General features: G+C 59.8%; 2 protein-coding genes across 19 annotated transcripts in view; one reads left to right on the top strand and one right to left on the bottom strand.

Annotated features, from left to right (window-relative positions):
* RBFOX3 (RNA binding fox-1 homolog 3) overlaps positions 1-7,378 on the top strand; it is a 546,061-nt gene extending 538,683 nt beyond the window's left edge. For 11 of the 16 annotated variants that reach the window (XM_017879339.1, XM_017879334.1, XM_017879342.1 and 8 more), the window contains 4 exons: positions 136-316; positions 1,376-1,437; positions 2,347-2,425; positions 4,164-7,378. In XM_017879339.1, coding sequence (XP_017734828.1) covers positions 136-316; positions 1,376-1,437; positions 2,347-2,425; positions 4,164-4,208 — 367 coding nt within the window. In that variant the 3' untranslated portion in view covers positions 4,209-7,378. The remainder of the gene's footprint in view (positions 1-135; positions 317-1,375; positions 1,438-2,346; positions 2,426-4,163) is intronic. The other 5 variants (XM_017879344.1, XM_017879343.1, XM_017879347.1 and 2 more) reach the window with 4 other exon arrangements.
* Positions 7,379-8,122: 744 nt separating this feature from the next.
* Positions 8,123-17,269, bottom strand: ENGASE (endo-beta-N-acetylglucosaminidase). 3 transcript variants are annotated; one of them, XM_017879329.1, is made up of 11 exons: positions 17,065-17,269; positions 16,329-16,486; positions 15,625-15,773; positions 14,623-14,788; positions 13,562-13,665; positions 13,094-13,202; positions 12,744-12,934; positions 12,013-12,161; positions 11,359-11,464; positions 10,969-11,083; positions 8,123-10,769 (listed from the first exon to the last, which is right to left on the bottom strand). In XM_017879329.1, exons 1-11 carry the CDS (start codon positions 17,252-17,254, stop codon positions 10,353-10,355), a joined length of 1,854 nt encoding a protein of 617 aa, XP_017734818.1. In that variant the 5' UTR covers positions 17,255-17,269; the 3' UTR covers positions 8,123-10,352. The 3 variants fall into 3 exon arrangements, with proteins under 3 accessions (XP_017734818.1, XP_017734817.1, XP_017734819.1); XM_017879328.1 differs by having other exon boundaries at positions 11,359-11,467; XM_017879330.1 differs by lacking the exons at positions 11,359-11,464; positions 12,013-12,161.
* Positions 17,270-18,392: the final 1,123 nt, after the last annotated feature.

Here is an 18,392-nt window from a genome sequence, read left to right on the forward strand (position 1 = left end):
GGGGTCCGGTGCCCTCCATCACTAAAGGGGTGGGGGAGTGCAGCTGCCTGGGGTCGGGTGGGCCATGGGCCCCGGGGTTTGTGGGAGAAAGGAGCTGATCAGCAAGGGTGTTACTCTATTGTTATACCAAAACAGGGCACTGGAGCAAACGCTTGTTAAAATGCCAGTCCCATGGGCGGGGCTGGCACCGTGCCCCCTCCCTCCTCAGCAGACACCGGAGCCGGCCTACCCCACCTCTCCAGCGTTCCCACCACTTTCTTGTCCGTTTGCTTCCAGGGTCGTGTATCAGGATGGATTTTATGGTGCTGAGATTTATGTAAGTGCAGCCCCGCCGGGAGGGAGGGTGGGATCAGGTGTTCTGTGGGTCTCAGTGAGAAGTGAGCGTCTCCTCCCCTACTGCCCGCTCCTCCCATTCCATCCCCCCCTGAAGCCAGGAGGGCAAGGGCACCATGTCTGCCCAGAGTGTGGCATCCCTAGGAATCCCAGGACAGCACAGTCTGGTTGTCGGTGCCCATCAAGGGAGCGCCCTGTGAGCTGAAGGCGTCTTCCCATGGGCAAGGCTTCACATAATGGGGGCAGTGGGACTCTGCCACGTCCCTATAACCAAGCTGCGGTCAGTGAGAGCCCCTAAGGCACCCATAGGACGTGCTTCAAGAGGGGCCAGGAGGCAGGGCCCCTGGGTGCCTGTGCTCTGGGGCCTACCCCCCTTGATAGGGTCCAGTGGTCTCTCCCCTTTCATGGGGCCACACTTGCTGCTTCCTCTGTCTCAGACTCACTGACGACCCCACTCCATGTACCCCGCCACCCTTCGGTCCTGGGCAGTTGCCCACAATTCAGTCACCTGCTCATGTGAGGCCAGGACGCCATCTGAGCTCACGTTCTCTTGTGCCTTTGACCTTTGACCCTTCCTGGTGTCCAGGACACTATCCAGAGTCACTGTGCATTCTCCTAGCCCCTCGGCATCCAAGTCAGGCCTCACTGGCCTGGTGGCAGGTCTGTGGGCACCTCTTCTTTGCCAAGGCCTAGCACCCAGCCAGATGAGTCATGGGTACCCACTAGTGTGTGTGGAGTGCACAGATAGGTGTGTGAATGAATGAGTGAATGAAAGGAGTGGACAGGCAGACCTGCCTCGCCCTGAACTGTGCCACCTGGCCATCTGCAGTCCTCCGTCCTGCATTAGACCAGAACTAGGTTCCCAGGCCAGGCATCACCTAATCCTTACCCAGCCAAGGCTGGGAGGCTGGAAAGGTTTGCAGTCCCTCCCAGGGCCCCACCCACATGGGGTCTGTCTCTCCCCACGTCTCTCCCCACTCAGCCTTTCCCTGGGGAGCCCCACTAAGTCCTTCTGCTGTCTTTCCTCCCACTTACCCTACAGGGAGGCTATGCAGCCTACAGATACGCTCAGCCCGCTGCAGCGGCAGCAGCCTACAGCGACAGGTGAGGCCAAGGGCCGGTGCTGTTCTGGAGCAGGGTGGGGAGAAGATGGACACGGATCCCTCGGGGGCTGGGCCCAGACAGGCAGGAGGCATAACCCACCCTTCCAGGCCTGGTGGGAGCAGGGTCGGGACAGGGGAGCAGGTCTGAGTGTGGCCCTTGAGCCAGTGAGCCCCTGACTTCAGTCACTTCCTGCTTGCCGCAAGGGGAGGCTGTGGAAACCCGAGGTGGGGACAGCATCTGATTCCCAGTCCCCACCCCCCACCCCGTGCCCACAGTGGCTGTCTGTCTTGGAGGCAGACGCTTGAGTGCTTCCTCCTGGGGCAGCCTAGCCTAGTGCCTTTCTTTCCCCTTGGACATCTGGCCTGTTGGCAGCTGAGCTCCACCTCTCTGGCCTGGGGACCACTTGCACCCCCTCCCTCCCGGGAGCCCCGGCTCCATCTCCCTGAAGTGTGGTGTACGGGACACCATGGCCCAGCCCTGCCCTCTAAGGAGCTGAGAGTTCCTGCACAGACAAACTGCTGAAAGTCGTGAGGGGCACAGTGTCATGTTCTTGGGGGCAGTGTCCCTGGTCCCTCCCCATTGATCCTCCCTCTCTTTTCTTGAAACCCTCCCCAGCATTTACCCCGTTCTTTTGGGGGTGGAAGTTCGTTTTCCCTGCAGACGAGCTCCATGAGGATGCCATCCCCCTCCACGTAGCACTGAGTAGAGCACACTCCCCGTCAGGGTCAGCACACTGTGGGCATATTGAGAGGGCAGCCTGTTGTGTTCCAGAAGCTTCCTTCTTAACAAGAAGGAAGGGTAGGCCTTGCAGGAGGGGAGGGTGCCCACGTAGCCTCTGGGAGGAGGTGAAAGGCCCTTGCCACCCCTCACCTGCCCCCTCCCCCACCCTCCTCCCACGCTCTTCCCCAGTTACGGCAGAGTCTACGCAGCTGCCGACCCGTACCATCACACCATCGGGCCCGCGGCGACCTACAGCATTGGAACCATGGTAAGGAGCCCCGGCCCGGCCCTGGGTGCCAGTCCTAACAGCTGGGGATGGGTGGCGAGGCCCTTGGGGGAGAGGCTGAGCCCTCTGACCAGTGCCTTGGTCCCGGAGACTTTGGAAGGACCACGTCCTGGATGTGAGTTAGGATGAGGGGAGGGCCAGCCCCTCACGCCCTCTCCCAGTTGTGGGGAAGCAGGCTGAATGGCTGGTCAGCCCACCATACCATTTGGTCCTCCGGGGAGTAGCACCCCAGTGGCCTGATCTGTTTCCCTGAGCTCCATCACTATGATAAAGTCCTGTTGAGGCCCCTCCATTCCCATTTCCACCAGGAAAACCTAAGAAACCAAACCAGGGCCACCTCTCCTTCCCAGCAGAGGCTCCCAAGGCCCCAGGACTGTTTCTGCCCATGCCACATCCCCACGGCCCACCAGCACTGCTGCAGCCCCCTCACATCCGGGAGGGGAGAGTGGGCTACCGGTTGCTTCTCACCAGGCCCTGGCTCCTGGGGAAACAGTGCCTGCTCTGCCCCAGTCTCCTCCCTCAGGCTGTGGGGTGGAAGGGGCGGGGCGGGGAGGTGCGCGGCGTGGCGTGTCTGTGTGTGTGTATGTGTGGCCAGCTGTCGACACGTGCAGCCCAGCTCACTCTGCACCCAGAGCTCCTTCCAGCAGACACCTGCCTCCTGTGCCCACTGGCCCCAGCCCTGGGGTGTGAATGCGGGTTTTAGCTAGCTTGGCATCCAGCATCAAAGATGAAAACATCTTGGGGGAGTAAGGAGGGAGGAGGTTCAGAGGCAACATGGATTTTTCCCATCTTCCTTGGTTTTGATGACTCCCTCCAATTTTTGACTTGCCTTTTCAATTTTTAATGAGCCTCAGACACCTGCAGCAGCCTGTGGTGGCTGCAGGCAGCCACAGGGGCAGACCTGGCATGGCCCCACCCGGATGGAGGTGCTATACCCTGGCTCTTGGGCCCTCCACGCAGCTGCAAGCTAAAAGCTTTCATTCATGCACGGAGGGTTCCTCCTGTGTTTTCACTTTTATTTTAAGATTTTCTATTTTCCCCAATTTTCTTCTCTTGCACTTGCCATGTTCTTCCCTTTTCTGACTAAAACTGGGTGGTGGGAGGGTGGGAGGCCCCTTCAGAGCCCTCCCTGACCGGGGGCAGCCCAGGACATGGGAAAGCTGGAGCATCCAGGACCCGCTCTCCCCAGCAGGACAAGGCTGGGCTCCAGGTGGGCCCAGGAGGACCCAGAGACCCCCCCCCCGCACCCCAGGGAGCAAGTCTCTGGTACTGTGCCCAGCAGACTTGCCTCTCCCAGTGTAGCTGGCTTCAGTGGCCCCAGGCTCTTCAGCCAAGGCCCAGGAACCCGCCAGGAGGTCCCTCAGTGCTCTGAAGATGCCCTGTGTCGCCCTGCTGGGGTGCGAGGAGGTGGGGCCTGAGCTGGGACCCCCTCGGCATAAGGACAGTGAGAGGCCAGGCCTGAGCCCAGAGAAGTGACCCAGAAGCGCTGTTGGCCATGACCCCAGAGCGCCCCCCACACTGGCCCGAGACCACCAAGTCAGAGGCAGGTCCTCACCCCTCCTGTTGCCATGACAGCCCAACTTCTTTCTCCCCAAGGAATACAGAGGGAAAGGAAACGAGACTTAGCTATTTCTGTTTTTCCTTATTTTTTTTTTCTTTTGCTTTTCCCCTCTTCCAAAAGACGGTACTGATTGGCTGTTTTTCATCTTTGATGTTGCAGGCTAGCCTCTGCCGAGGAGGGTACAGCCGCTTCACCCCCTACTAGCAAGAGACCCAGCCCCTAACAGCATTCACACTGACTGTCTATTACACACCAAACCCAACAGCCCAAAACCAGGCACAGCCACCAGAAGACAGTGCGCCCCTCCCGGCCAGCGCCACGCACGGCTGGCCCTCTGCGCCTCTAAAATCCATAGATTTTTCTCTGCAGCCAGTTGGTCTCCCCACCCCACCTGTGCTGGTGTGTGTGTCTTTGACCCTGGTTTTTCCTGTATGTCTGAAACTGTGATTTCCTATTTTGACTTTGTTGATGTTGTACTACCTGAGCCATTGCAGGTTCGGTATGCACACCGTGGGGTCCAGGCTGGGCCAGGAGACCAGGCAGCCCCCAACCCAGGAGTAGCGGTAGTGCCCTATGAGGGCAAGAGCCACGTTTCCTGGCCTCCTGGGCTGCACAGAACGACAGAAACGCCCGGCAGGGCCTCCCCCAAAGCCACCCCGCTAGCCCCGTGCCACGGCTCTTGTATCCAGCACCCTGATGTAGGGAGGGAGGGGCTCCGGGCACCCAGTGTGGGTCTCCCCAGCCTGAGGGTGCTCCCGCGGGCTTTCACCCAGCCAACCACAGGAGTAGCCACACCCCTCCTTGCCCCATTCAGCTGAAACTAATATTTTTAATTAAATTTTATTGATATTTCTTGCCGACTAGTCACAAGCATGTCGCGTAGTGTGCAAACTGCCGTGGTCACGCCAGTCTCCGCGACTCCTTAACATGGCTGCAGCAAAAAATGGAAATGTGGAAAGGCGTGTCCTGGCCCCCCCCTCAAGGCGCCCCTTAGCACTGCAGGGCCAAGGTCAGGCCAGCCTTGCAGGGGGGTTGTCCTGGAGGCACAGCCTACTTTCCCTGTCCCCAAGCTCCGAAATGTCTTTATTGGGGTATATTCCGGAAGGAGGGATCCTCAGCAGGAGAGCCGATGAGGGGCAGAATGCACCCTTCCTCAGGCCCTCCCCTGAGCACAGGCCAGTCAGCCCCCTCCCTGCATTAGGGAGACTGCGGGCAGGGCATTGTGGCCTGCGGGCCGCTCCTTCCTCAGCCCTGGGACTGGCCAGCCCGGCGCATGGCGCTTCTGGGGAGACACTGGCTGGGACCTCAGTTGAGCAGAGCCCTGGGCAGCTGCTGGCCTGCCTGGGAAAAGCCAGCCAAGACAGGCACAGTCCTTTCCTGGGGCATACACATCTGCACCTTCATGACAGGGAAAAGTAGTCTCAGGTTCTGAGTGTGCCATGGCTGGGCGCCTGGGGCTAGTAAGCCAGCTGGAGGGTGAACCCACCAGCCAGGGCTGAAGTCCTGGCGTGGGAGGCCCGGCTCCCCCACCTCCCGTGGCCAGACCATCACCCTCTGCTGTCTCATCCAGGCCACCTCGAGGCCTGTGTTGGCCCAGCCTCTCCACTCACTCTGCCCTGCTCAGCTCTGTCTCCTCCTCATGGCCCCAGGTGTCTCTTCCCATCCCGGGCTGCCTGGGCCTCAACCTGGCGTCCACCCACACTCATCCCTGGAAGATGAGGGTGCTAGAAGCTGTGGGGCAGGTGTGGCGGCGCCAGGACTCTAGGCCAGGGGCCCCATGCCACGCGGTCCTGTCGCCCTCACACCTGCTGCACCTCCCCCTGAAGCTGCAAGTCCTGCCTTTCTGTTTCTGTTGTAGTGAAACCTTCCACCGTTTCCTTGTCGGACCATGAAGGGCAAAAACAAAAAAAACAAAAAAAATCACAAAACAAAAAAAACAAAAAAAGATGTTAAGATCCAAGCAACAACAAAAAAAAAACCAACCAAACCAAGAGGCATCCAACCAAGTCCAAGTCCCGCGTCCTGGCCACACGCCCGCACCGAGGGAGCACGCCGGCAGGGGCGCCGAGGAGCGGCCCCGGGACTGGACGGCCCCACCGCGTCCTGGCTGGCAGCGCAGTGGGAACACGCCCCTCCGTCTCAGGCAGTGGGGGAGTTGGAGGGGAAGGGGCCTCCCTTGCGGGCCCGTGAGGGGCTGTTTTCCATCCAGTCTTCCTTTCCCAGCCCCCAACTCCCAAGGCAGTGTGGAGCCCAGCGGCGGCAGAGCAGGCCCGGGGCCTGAACAGGGAGGTGCTGCTAGCAAGACTTGATCTTTGTGGCCAGCTGTGCCGGGGGGCCGGCGGGGCTGGGGGGTGCGGGCAGCTTTCATCCCAGGGGCTCCACTGGGCCCCGTCACCCTCGTGTCGCGTCCCCTGCGTCCCACCTCCCTCATGCCCGGCAGTCCCGCCCGTGCCCCCAGCCTGGCGAGGCAGCCGTCCAACAGTAGCCCCGGGACCAACTCCCAACAGGAAGGGTTGATGTGGCTCCAGGACTCAGGGGTGCTCCACGGGAGGACGAAGGAAGTCCAGCCAACCAGGAACCACTCCTCACACCTCCAAGTGTGGCCAAGTGGGCCCTGAGGCCAAGGACTTGCTCTTCCTGGCCATCTCTCCCTTTCTGGAGGTGGCCTGGGGCCTGTGCACACCAAGGCTGACTTCGTGCTGCCTACTGGGACCCAGCCCTCCCTGCCGCTCCCCTGCGAGCCCAGTCCACCGTGGGCGGCCAGGAACGGGCCAGTGCCCGGCTGCGCCTCAAGGTTGGGAGTCTCAGTGGCTGTGGGCCTGGACGGGCACAGCCAGAGCAGAGGCCCATGGGAAGGGCAAGGGATGGGGAAGCCTGGGCCGGCCCCTTCCCTGCTCCCAAGGCAGGTGTCCAGGTGGCGGGAGCAGCCAAGCTCACCTGGTGGGAGGAGCAGAGCAGGTGGCAGGGAGGAGCTCCTGGCAAGGCAGGGAGCGCTGAAGTAGGGAAGCAGCAAAAAATACAGGCTCCTGACGTGACTCCACTGTCTCATGAAACGTCAAAAATTTAAAAATACACCTCACTTTCTCTTCAGCATCAGCTACTGAAGCTATCGAAATGGAATTCTCCTTTTCTATTCCTGTTGTACATAGCCCCATGCCCTGCCTCTGGCTTTGTCCTCTGTACAGAGCCCCCTGTCCCCTCTGCTGTTCCGGACCCTTTTCTTGCAGCAGCTCAACCCCCTGACTCAGATCCCCAGGACTGCAGCCGAGCCCCGGGCTTCCTTTCTTACCATTCTGTATGCTTCCAAGGTGTGACCATTCCAACTAACAGTATTATTAAGATGATTAATAAAGATTTCTTTCTTCAAACCAGGACAACTCTGTATGCTGTGGCAGCTCCCGGGCATGGTGGGTGGAGGGCATAGCAGCCCAGGCTGCAGGATCGGGGCAGGATGGGATGCAGCCCTGCCTTGGCCTGGAGCCAGGTGGCAGTGGCATCAGAAGGCCCTTCTAGGCAAAAGACTCCAGTCCCAATCCTAGAGTCCAGGCTGGTCCTCTGCATCCTGCCCCAGGACGGGCTGGGTGGGTGGCAGCTCATGGCGGATCTGTGCTGCCTGGCCTGCCTCTTGGACTCAGGTCGAGGCTAGCCCTGGTCCCTTCTTTCCTGGTTACAGTGTGCGCTGGACACAGCGTGACCTCAGAGCAGAATGCACCTCAGAAGGCAGAAGGCTTACACCTGGTGACCACACAGCTGTGCTTGGTCGACCCAATGCAAGAAAGAGCACGGAGCTAGGAGGGTGGGGGGACATGGCACAGAGGCAAAGGTGGCTGGTGCTCCAGCCAGTTCTGCACCCCTGGTGTAGCCCGAGCTGGGGCCCATGAGGAGCCATGTTGCTTCAAGGTAAACCCACTTCGCCAGCCTGTCACCCCTCCTGGAAGGCGGCCAGGAGCTAGAGCACAGCTGCAAAGGGTCAGCTGAGGAGGGGACGGGAAGACGAGTGGCAGAACCTGAACCCAGAGCTCAGAAGCCTGGGGCTGGAGCCAGGGCTGTACAGGGAGCCAGCATCCAGCGCTGGGCTGGTGCTGCCTGTGCTCCACCACACCAGGACTCGACTGCACTTTTCACAATGTCAGACCATTTATTTCAGAGCAGTTACACCCAGCAGAGGGGCACAGGCCTAAGCGCTGGCATATTAATTTTCCTGCACACGAGCCCTGCATGGCGGTGGGGCTGGGGAGCCGGAGCAGTGCGATTCTGCCACACGCCACGCTCTGCTAGGCCCCCTTCCTCCTAATTGCCTGCTCACCAGACTGTGAGAAAATAATTGCCACTATAAATTTTCCCTCCTCTGCATAAAATATTCGGGGGAGCCAGCACTTAAAAAATAGACTCCATGAAAGGCGAGCCCCAAGGCATGGATGCTGCACCCCCACAACCCTCGCTGCAGAGGACACGGGCCAGGAGCCCCTCCTGGTTCCCCCTAGTTCCAAATGAGACAGAAAGGCTTAAAGAGCGCCCGGGAATGGTCACAGCTGAAAAAAGTTGAGTGAGTGGCTCCAGGCGGCAGCAGCTTGGGTTCACCTGCCCTCCACCCAGGACAGTCCCCGGGGTGGCTCCAGGCTGCAGGGGGGTCAGCAGAGGAAGCCTCCTGCCCCATATCCTTGGCAAACTCACATGAGACAGGGAAGAATGTTCCTAATTAGGCAAGAGCATAGAACCCCTAATCCCAGGACTCCCTACTTGGCATGAGTACCCAGGCAGGCAGGGAAGATGGAGAAATGTGGATTTCAGCCCCTGGAAGGAGCCCCAGCTCAGAGCGGCTGCTGAGCACCCAGCCTTGCCCTCCTCCGGACATGGGAACGGGTGTGGCTGTGCTGCCACCTGGTGGCCTCTTCCCTCACTGCAGGGTGAAATGATGTGGATGCCAGCCCTTAGGTGTGGGCTCCAACTGGGGTCACAGAGCATCCCAGCCCTCAGCACTGCCCAACATCAAGGGAACCCCCACCACTGGCCCTATGTGGCCTGGGGGTGAGAGACGCCCCAAAAGCAAGGGACCTCAGGCTATTGACACCGTGGAAGGACCACAACAGACCCCACCTAGATCAGCCGCAGTATGACCCAAGGCTGTGGGGTCCAGACACCACACCAGGAAGCCTCCCAGGCAGCCCAGGTGTAGCAGAGGCGGTGCAGCTGCAGAGGCCTGGGCAGAGGGGAGGAGACGGCGAGCAGAAAGAGCAGGAAAGACAGAAGAAGGGGCCTGTGGTGAAGACCCTGCCTCCCTCAATCCCCCTCGCACCTGTGCTGACTCCTGCTCAAGGGGTAAGCCTGGAGGTCTCCCCGGTGCTTGGACGAGGCTGAGAAGGGACGACGTGAAGGAACAGAGTAGCTGGAAAAGCCCCCACAGGTCCTGCAGCTCCTGCACACAGGCTGGGGCTGGGCTGGCGTGGGGGGCAGGTACTGCTTCCTGCCTGGACTGACCTGCTACCCGAGCCTGAAGGGCAGCTTGTCCAGAGCCCACAGCCTCTCGCTGGGCAGAGGAAGGGCCACAGCGCAGACTGCCTCAGAGCCACTTCCCTGCACGCCCACAGCCCAGAAGAAACGCAGCAGAGCCAGGGGCTGCTGAAAATGCTCTGGAGATGACCTCACACGCAGCAGCGCAGTAAATTGCCAACACCAGGAAACACGCAGCAGCGCAGTAAATTGCCAACACCAGGAAACACGCAGCAGCTGGGGCTGGCCCACGTGGAGGCACGAAGCCGGCACCAGCTGGCCCGGAATGCCCAATCCTCAGGGAAACGGGCCCTTCCCACCGCGGGGAGGGTTCTCCGGGGCATCCTCTCCCGCCATCCCGCAGGCAGCCCCACCCCAGGAGCTGCTGTAGCTCGTCCGCATCCTCAGAAACGTCTTGGGGCCTGCTCCAAAGCCTACCTGCCACAATCTAAGAGCCTTTCTAATAGTTTCATCTGCAGGAAAGAAAATGTCATTCTCAGCATCAGCATCTTGCAGCCTATTAGGAAATACTCTTTATGGAATTTTCTCTTCTCAACTTCTTCCCCTCCTTTGATTTTCACCTGGGAACCATGTACCGTGGGAAGAGACAAGGCAGAAACAGAGGGCCCGCCACTCGCCTCTCAGTAACCAACGCTGTGATCCCACTGCTTGGTTTCCTGTTTCCACCGCCCCCGGCCAGAAAATCACAGCATTCAGCTAGGGGTCTTCCGCCCCAGCCCCGGGACCGGGGTCTCGCCGCCACTGCCGGCACTTAGCAGGTCCAGCGCAGGCCAGGAGCAGAGAGCTGGGAAGAGGCCTCAGCCGGAGGCCAGGAGACCACCCGGCTTTAGCATCCACTCATGCGGGGGCTGAATAAAGCAGAGCCGCCCTGCCCCACTCGGCCTGAGGTACCCGGAACCCTTCCTTCAGGACAGGCTCCACCAGAAACTCCACGCGACGATCCTGACCGGGCCCGGCGGCTTCCACCAGCAGGTCCACTATCCGGTACTGGGTGGCAAAAGCCAACCCCAGGAACGTGGGCATCTCTGGCCTCGGCAGCTCCCTGCCCGGAGAACCATCACTCGTCCCTCCCCAGTAGTGGATTCGGAAGCAGCGGACTTGTGAGAGGAGGAAGGACCACTGCAGGGTGCAGCTGAGCTGGAGCAGAGCAGGGGGCCCCTCCCGCTCAGAGGCAGCCGGCTGCCAGTGGACCTGAGAGATGGTGACGGTCTCCACCTGGGGCAGAGGGGCCAGCAGGCTGGCAGCGTCCACCACCTGGCAGGAGAGAAGGCTCAGCATGGTCAGACGCCCAGGGGCAGGGAGAGGGTGCACCCACCCACACATTTCCCCTCCCTGACTCCTCCACCCCAGTTCCCCCACGGAACCTGAGAAGGGAGCGGCCTGGGGTAGCCTCCACCCCCACTCCAGCTGGACAAACGGCCAGCCCAGCCTGAACCCCTCTGGGAAGCATTACCTGGAGCTCTCCAAGCCGACAGGTGAAGCTCTCCTCCTCCCGACTACCTGGCGGCCGTGAGAAGCAAACGAGGAGGTCTAGCAGCAGGCACCCACGCAGGCTCACCTCGTAGCAGCTGCGGGCGAAAGGGCTGATCACAGGCCGGGCTCAGCCCAGTGGCTCCAGGGTGAGCCGTCCAGAGGCCCCAAGCCACAGCAGAAGGGAGATCCGTCCCAGGGTCGGTGGGGACCCTAGGCCGACCGCAGGGCTCCCAGCAGCTGTCCTGGGCTTCCGTCTCAGAGCTGCCCAAAACCTGGAGACCAGCCCAGGGCCCCTCCATCCCTCCAGCTCTGGGGTTTCCCAACAGAGACTTGAATGGGGAGAGGGACATGAGGAAGAAGAGGGACTTACTGCTGGACCCAGCCCCTGCTCAGCTGCCGGCCGCAGCGACCCACCCATCTGGCCAGCTTTGGAGGGGGCGCCCGGAGGGGCCGGAGGCTGTGGCTTGAGCTTGTTTCTGCTGGAGACAGACACGGGACTTGCAAAGGGAGAGTCTCAAAGGAAAAGGCACTGAGAAGGGCCGCCAAGGGGCCCCAGGAGTGCAGAGAAGACCGCCCGGTCAGGCCAGAGGCTCACAGGTCCGGAGAAGCCACCAGGAAGGACTCCAGAGGAGCTCAGTGAATGAAACGCATGTCTGCGGTCAGCCACGCTCTCACTCATCCCAGCGTCTTCCAGCCCGCCGTCTCCCCCACCCCGTTTACTCGCCCCTCTCCTCGCCATGGCCAGCAGCAAGCCTGTGTGCAGCTCAGGTCTCTGGAAGGGGCCCATGTCCACCCTGCACAGGAGCCTCAGCTGCTGACGAGGCCACAGGGCAGAGGGTGTGGCTGAGAAGTGAATCCTCCCTGTCCAGGCCTCAACCACAAGCTGCCCTGACTCCAGCAAAGGTGGGATTTACCCCGCCACTGTCCACACCAGCTCCTCCCCACACCCCAGGAGCCTCTCCACACTTCTCTCCACTGAGCTCTCCCCGCCGGGCAGAGGCAGGCCTGGGCCCCATTGCCTCACCGTTCAACACTGAGATGCCACCGATGTGGCAGCTGCTGGCATCCCCTGTGGTTAGCTCTAAAGCAACCGTGACGTCCGTGGGCCCCTCAAGCTTATATACCATGGACAGGAAAATCTTGGGTGGCACTGGGGCCTGCAGGGAAAATAGCCTGGGGAGAAGGGTCCTGTGGTGAGTGCCATAGAGAGACCACTGAGAAATCGAAGCCAGCTCCAAATTGTATCCGCCAGCCCCTCTCTCCAGGAACAGAGGACGTGGGTGCCAAACACTCCCACATCATGCTCCTGTCTGGGGCCAGGGGACAAGCCCTACCCCAAGGCCAGATTCTTCTGTGGGCTGAAACATCTCAGTTCTGAAATACCATATGGGATTCCCTCATATGGGGCATCTAAAGTATCCAAACTCACAAATGCAAAATAAAGGGGTGGCTTTGGGAGGCTGGGGGAGGATGGGGGGCTAATGTGCAATGGGGAGAGTCCAGTCCTACAAGATGACACAGTTCTAGGGATCTGTCACATAGCAACGTACGCAGAACACTCCCGTACTGTTCACTTAAACGTGGTCAAGATGTTAAATTTCACGTTAATGCATTTTTGACCACAATTTTAAAAAACCAATCTGGGTCTGTCCTCTGTCCTCATTCTGGCCTCCATTGCCCCATCTGTCCAGTTCCACGGCCACCACGTGTGATGGGAGAAGCTGGTGGACCCACCGTCCCCCATCACTCACCCACCTCACGGCCACATTTCCAACCTCCGGTGGGATCACACCCCGGACGAGCAGGGAGCTGCCTCCGTGCCAGGCATCCTCCAGGCAGCAGTGCGTCCTCACCCAGCCCCGGCCATCCTCTCCCAGCCTGTGTTCCCCAAACAAGGGCTGGATCTCCTGGGCGCTCAGGTGGTACCAGGGCCCCACCGCCTCCTCCTGAAAAGGGCAGAACAGGGACACTCAGCAGAGGCCAACAGAGCAAGTGTGCCCGGAGCGGAAGGGAAGGGCAAGACCACCACCGTGCCTGCTGGCAAGTCCCAGGCTCCTCCCACAGCTGAGGCCAGAGAACAGACACGGAGGGAAGACACCACCCACCTGGCCATAGCAGACCCTCCGTGCACCCATGCCCAGGCAGAAGGACGTGACGAAAGGCAAGGAGCAGATGCTATGTGTGGGCAGATAGCGCTCCAGCCGGCCCCAGAACCTGCCAGAGACATGGGGGCAACAGCTCAGTCCGGAGGAAGGGAGGGAGCCTCTCAGTGTCCCTCAAACTTGCTGGTGGAAACTCGAGGCCGTCCTGCACCCTCCAAGACAGGACTTCTGGGAGGACTGCAGCCTCCCTGGCCACAGATATGCTGCAAACACAAGTCTGCAGGAAGCAGTCGCTGGGTTTGGTCCCTGCCTGGAAGCAGCCAGCGTGCTGGTTTCTTCCCCCATCATCCTCCCTTAACCACCGCCCCCTTAGGAAGGGTCACTAAAGAGCACAAACGTGTCCTATCAGGGAAACCAGAAACCCCTCCCTCCCATCAGCCTGCACTAAGCACCCAGGATGGCAGGACTCACTTGTCCTGGTTCTGGAAGAAATCCTTCTTCTCCAGACACTCGTACACCCAGCCGGGGGCAAACAGAGCCACGGAGAACCCATGCTTTCGGATCAGCTCCAACGACTGAGGAGACAGAGGGAGACGCTGGGCATATCAGGACCACAGAGTCCAGACAGGCTCCTGGACACCAGTGATGTGGGGTGGGGGCTCTCAGGACAGCTGGGAAACAGGAGGTGGAAGCTGTCCAACCCCTCCCTCCTAGCTGCACCTGGGGGCTGCTGCGCATCACCCCCATCATTCCACAAGCCGACCAGAAGAGGGCGCCGGAGAGGCGGTCAGCGATGCTGCAAGGGCAGGGGGCAGGAGCTGGGCGCCAACTGGCTGTGGCCGCGCGGTCCCATCGTCCTCTGGCACACCTCATTCGATTATCAAAATCATGGGCAGTAAAGAGGCCCTTTAGTTATCAGATTAATTTACTCATTTAAAGCTAAATGAAGGGCTGAGAACATCCCTGGGGCTCTGGGAAGGGGCAGGACTGACAAGCCAGAGGCAGGCAGAGCCCTGTGCATCCCACGCCAGGGGCACCGGCCCAGTCCTGCTCCTTCCTCCGTGCTGGTATGACCTGCCTTGCCAAAAAATGATCCCTTGCCATGACTCCTACCACTCCCCAAATCCTGGGTGCTTCCCCCTTCCTCACCCCGGAGCCACTGTGGGAGGCACTGCAGGCCCCTCTGCGTCTGCGCAGGCTTCCCTTGGGGGGAAGGTCAAGGAACGCAGCTGGGACAGGAGGCCTAGGCCCACCGAGGACCAGACAGCGGGGGAACAGCGCACCTCTGTCTGGTAACACCCACACAAGAAAACATTATCCGATTGTAGAAAGAGCCGGGAAAGGGGTTTCAGGGGGGACACGGCTTGGCCCGGGCAGGACACCCTGTTTCTCAGTGCCAGGGGGTACCCACTCTGGGAAGAACAGCTGCTGTCATTCCTTTGAGGTGCAGACGGGAATGGAAGGTCCATGAGGAAACGAGGTCCCAGGGGAGGCACTGGGCCACTGGCCCTTGGGTGAAAACCACCACCCACCTTGTCTGTGTCGAATCGGCCTCCAACCACGTTCCCCCGAGCAAACACATCCACGCCCACGTACACATCCGCCCGGCGCTCCCCAGCCTGCCCCAGCATCCGCTCCAAGTGCTCCTCCCGCCAGTTATAGTTGGTGAAGAAGCCGTCGCAGGAATCAAAGAAGACCCTGAGAAGCAACAAGGGCCTGCTGTGAGGCCCAGGCCGAGAAGGATGGGGCCGTCCCCCGCCAACCCCGCAGTCTCAGCCCTTCCTCTCCTAGTACTCAGAGGGACGGGGCCACCCCACCCCACCCACAGCAGGCTTTCCCTCCTAGAGCCCAGAGGGACAGGGCCATCCCCTCCACCCCACCCCACCCACAGCAGGCTTTCCCTCCTAGAGCCCGGAGGGACAGGGCCATCCCCTCCACCTGCACAGTCTCAGCCTCTGCCCTCCTAGAACTCAGAGGCACCTATGACTCACGGGCTGGGAGCTGCCTCCAGGACCTAGGGCATGGCCTGTTCCCCAGGGGCAGGAAGCAACCCCAGGTGGTGACCTGAAACCCTCGCCCAGCATCCATGGTGTCTGCTGAGGTTCAGGATGTTAAGAGAACTCTTTGCCTTTTTGAGACGGAGCCTCGCTCTGTCGCTCAGGCTGGAGTGCAGTGGCACGATCTTGGCTCACTGCAAGCTCCATCTCCCAGGTTCATGCCATACTCCTGCTTCAGCCTCCCGAGTAGCTGGGACTACAGGTACCCGCCACCATGCCCAGCTAATTTTTTGTATTTTTAGTAGAGATGGGGTTTCACCGTGTTAGCCAGGATGGTCTCAATCTCCTGACCTCGTGATCCGTCCGCCTCGGCCTCCCAAAGTGCTGGGTAGGCCGTCACACCTGGCCTACCTTCTCCCTCTTTTTACCCAATGCAGTCATATATGCACTGACTTCATGAGGGAGACTGCGACCGCCCCTTGTGGCACTCGCCCCTCGCAGCACCCGCCCCCTCATGGCGCCCGTCTGCAGGCTCACCTGTTGTGCTGGTTGAGTTCGTCTTGCCATTTGAGCTGCCCACTCTGCACCACACTGTCATACCAGAGCACCAGGCCCCCCGGGACCTGCCGGTGCAGCTGTGTGGTCAGGTACCGCAGGAAAGGAGGCGTGTTCCCTACGGCGGCCAGCTGAAAGAGAGGAACGAGGTGAGAGCCTCAGTGAACCCCAGATCCGTCTATCATGAGAAGTACCCGGCGCTGACAGATGGGGACGCAGAGCAAACAGATCCACAGGTGAAGCTGCAGTTCTGAAAGGCCCTCCCCGCCACAGCCCCGAAAGTGGAGTCCAGCCAAACAGATGACTGTCCTTTCTTACTGTGGCAGGAAGGACATGAACGCAGAAGTCAGGAAAAGACAGAGCGCACCAAAAGGGGAGGGTGCCCCGAGAAGGAAGCCAAACACCCAGCCCAGAGCAGAGCGCGGAAAAGGAAAGGCGGGCCCACATACAGGGCGGGAATGTGAGAGCCGGCCAAGCATGCTTGCTGGCAACAGTCGGAGGAGATTCCGTCTCACTGCGAGTAACTAAGATTTCAGAGTTGGCACTGCCTGGGAGGCGAGAAATGGCTCTTACTGCTGCAACCTGCAGCCCAGGTGTGGGGCGAGGTGAGGCCAAGGAAGGAGAGAAGTGGAGGTGGGTGGCAACACGGCAAGGGGCGGGGAGGTGGGTGAGGGCTGGGCACTCACACTCAGAGAGTTCTCGATGTTGATCAGCCAGCCATCGAAACGAAAAAACTGTGCGATCTGGACCAGCCTGTCGGCCACTGCCTGGTATGAACGCTCATCCCCGGCCAGAAAGGCTTCACAGAGCCTTCCCCCTTCATTCCACTCCGTGATGAAAGTCCCTGTGAGGACAGGAGAGAAACAAGGTCGGCCACGGGAATCACCTTCCCTCGACCTGCTGGTTTTCAAAGTGAGGTTCTGGAATCAGCAGCCTCAGTATCACCTGACCACTTGGTAGACATTAAAATCCCCATATATCCATATATCCCGTGAATCAGACACTCTGCCGATGGGGACCAGCAATCCTGGTGATGGAAGCCCATCAACGACTGGGATTGAGGCTAAAGCCTGAGCAGCACTGTTCTGACCCAGGAATCGGCGAACCGTGGCCCTTGGGCCAATGCCTGCTACTACCTGTGTTTGTAAATGCAATTTTACTGGAACACGGCCCTACCTATTTGTTTACCTGCTGTCACTCCAATCATCACCACAGTGACTCACTGGTCTGAAATGCTGAAAATACTGTCTGGTCCTTTCCAGAAAAATCCTGCAGATGCCTGTCCTGACCAACCAAGATAGCCCCCAGCAAGGGGCTCTGTGCACTGAGAAGCAGGCAAAGCCTGCGCCTCCTCATCACGGGGTCCCCTGGCTGGTGAGCTGAGGAGTCTGGCTGACACAGAGGTGAGTCCTTGGCTCTTACCCAGCACACAGACCCCATGCCTGTGGGCAGCGTTGGTCCAGCCCACCGGGGGGATGGTGACGCTGTGGTGGCTGAAGTACACAAAGATGTCGATGCACTGCCAGTGGTAGAAAGCATAGGGAGTCTGCACCACCGAGCCCTGAATGAACCTGGGAAAAGAAACAGAACAGGGCTGGCCATGGCAGCTCATTCATGCCTTTATTCCCACACTTTGGTAGGCCAAGGCAGGTGGATCACTCAAGCCCAGGAGTTTAAGACCAGCCTGCGCAACATGGCAAAACCCCGCCTCTCCCCCCAAAAACTGGAAAAATTAGCCAGGTGTGGTGGTGCACACCTGTAGTCCCAGCTACTTGGGGGGCTGAAGTGGGAGAATCGCTTGAGCCTGGGGGGTCAAGGCTAGAGTGAGCCCAGATTGCACCACTGCACTCCAGCCTGGGTGACAGAGTAAGACCCTGTCTCAATATATAGAAAAAAAGAAATAGAGTCGGGTCTCAGGAAGCAGAATAAGGACACAGAGACCGAAGGGTGTCCCCAGAGATCTCTCTTTAGTTCCATTCAGTCAAGACTCCCTGGAAGCTTGCTGTGTCCAAGCAAGGTGCAGGCAGGGAGAGGCAGGAACCAGTTGCCACTCCTGCAGCCACAGGCAGAGCGTTCTGACTGCGGCATCAGGCATTTGCCTGATGGACCAAGCATTGCGAACCTCTGTGAGCAGATGAACAAAGGAGAGAAAGGAGGGGAAGTAGGAAGGCTCATGTCAAAGTCCCGTCTCCGGCCTCCCGCTCTATGTGGAGGGGGAGGCAGTCCCTCAGGACAGTCTCCTGGAACTCGACGGTTGGGGCTGGCAGCCGTGTGAGCTGTGCCCAAGGTTTCATCACCTGCCTCTGTCTCTACCTTGATGGTTGGCTCTGACTCAAGCCTTCCCATCAGTCACAGGGTCCAAGAGTGTTTTGTGGACATTTAAAAGCGCCACGTGGACTCCAAGGCAGCTTTGGATGGGACATCGGCAGCTGGGGTGGGTGGGGCGTGTAACATCTCTGTGCATCAAAGCCAGAACCCAGCGACCCAGAACAGGATCAGAGCTTAAGGGAAGAAGGTGACGAACAAAAAAACCAAGTGAGGGGGTGAGGCTGGGGGCAGGCAGCTGAAGAGGACCCCCTGCCTGCCGTGCCCTGTCCCATCTCCCAGCCTCCAAGTTGAGGAGGTTCAAGGAGTCAAATGATTCTAGAGCTGAAAGGGACATAAGACACTGCCTAATCCAATCTTCCTTTTTTTTTTTTTTTTTTTTTTGAGACAGAGTCTCACTCTGTTTCCCAGGGCGGAGGTGAGTG

The sequence above is a fragment of the Rhinopithecus bieti genome, unplaced genomic scaffold (assembly GCF_001698545.2).
Source record: "Rhinopithecus bieti isolate Rb0 unplaced genomic scaffold, ASM169854v2 scaffold_9899, whole genome shotgun sequence".
NCBI lineage: Eukaryota > Metazoa > Chordata > Mammalia > Primates > Cercopithecidae > Rhinopithecus > Rhinopithecus bieti.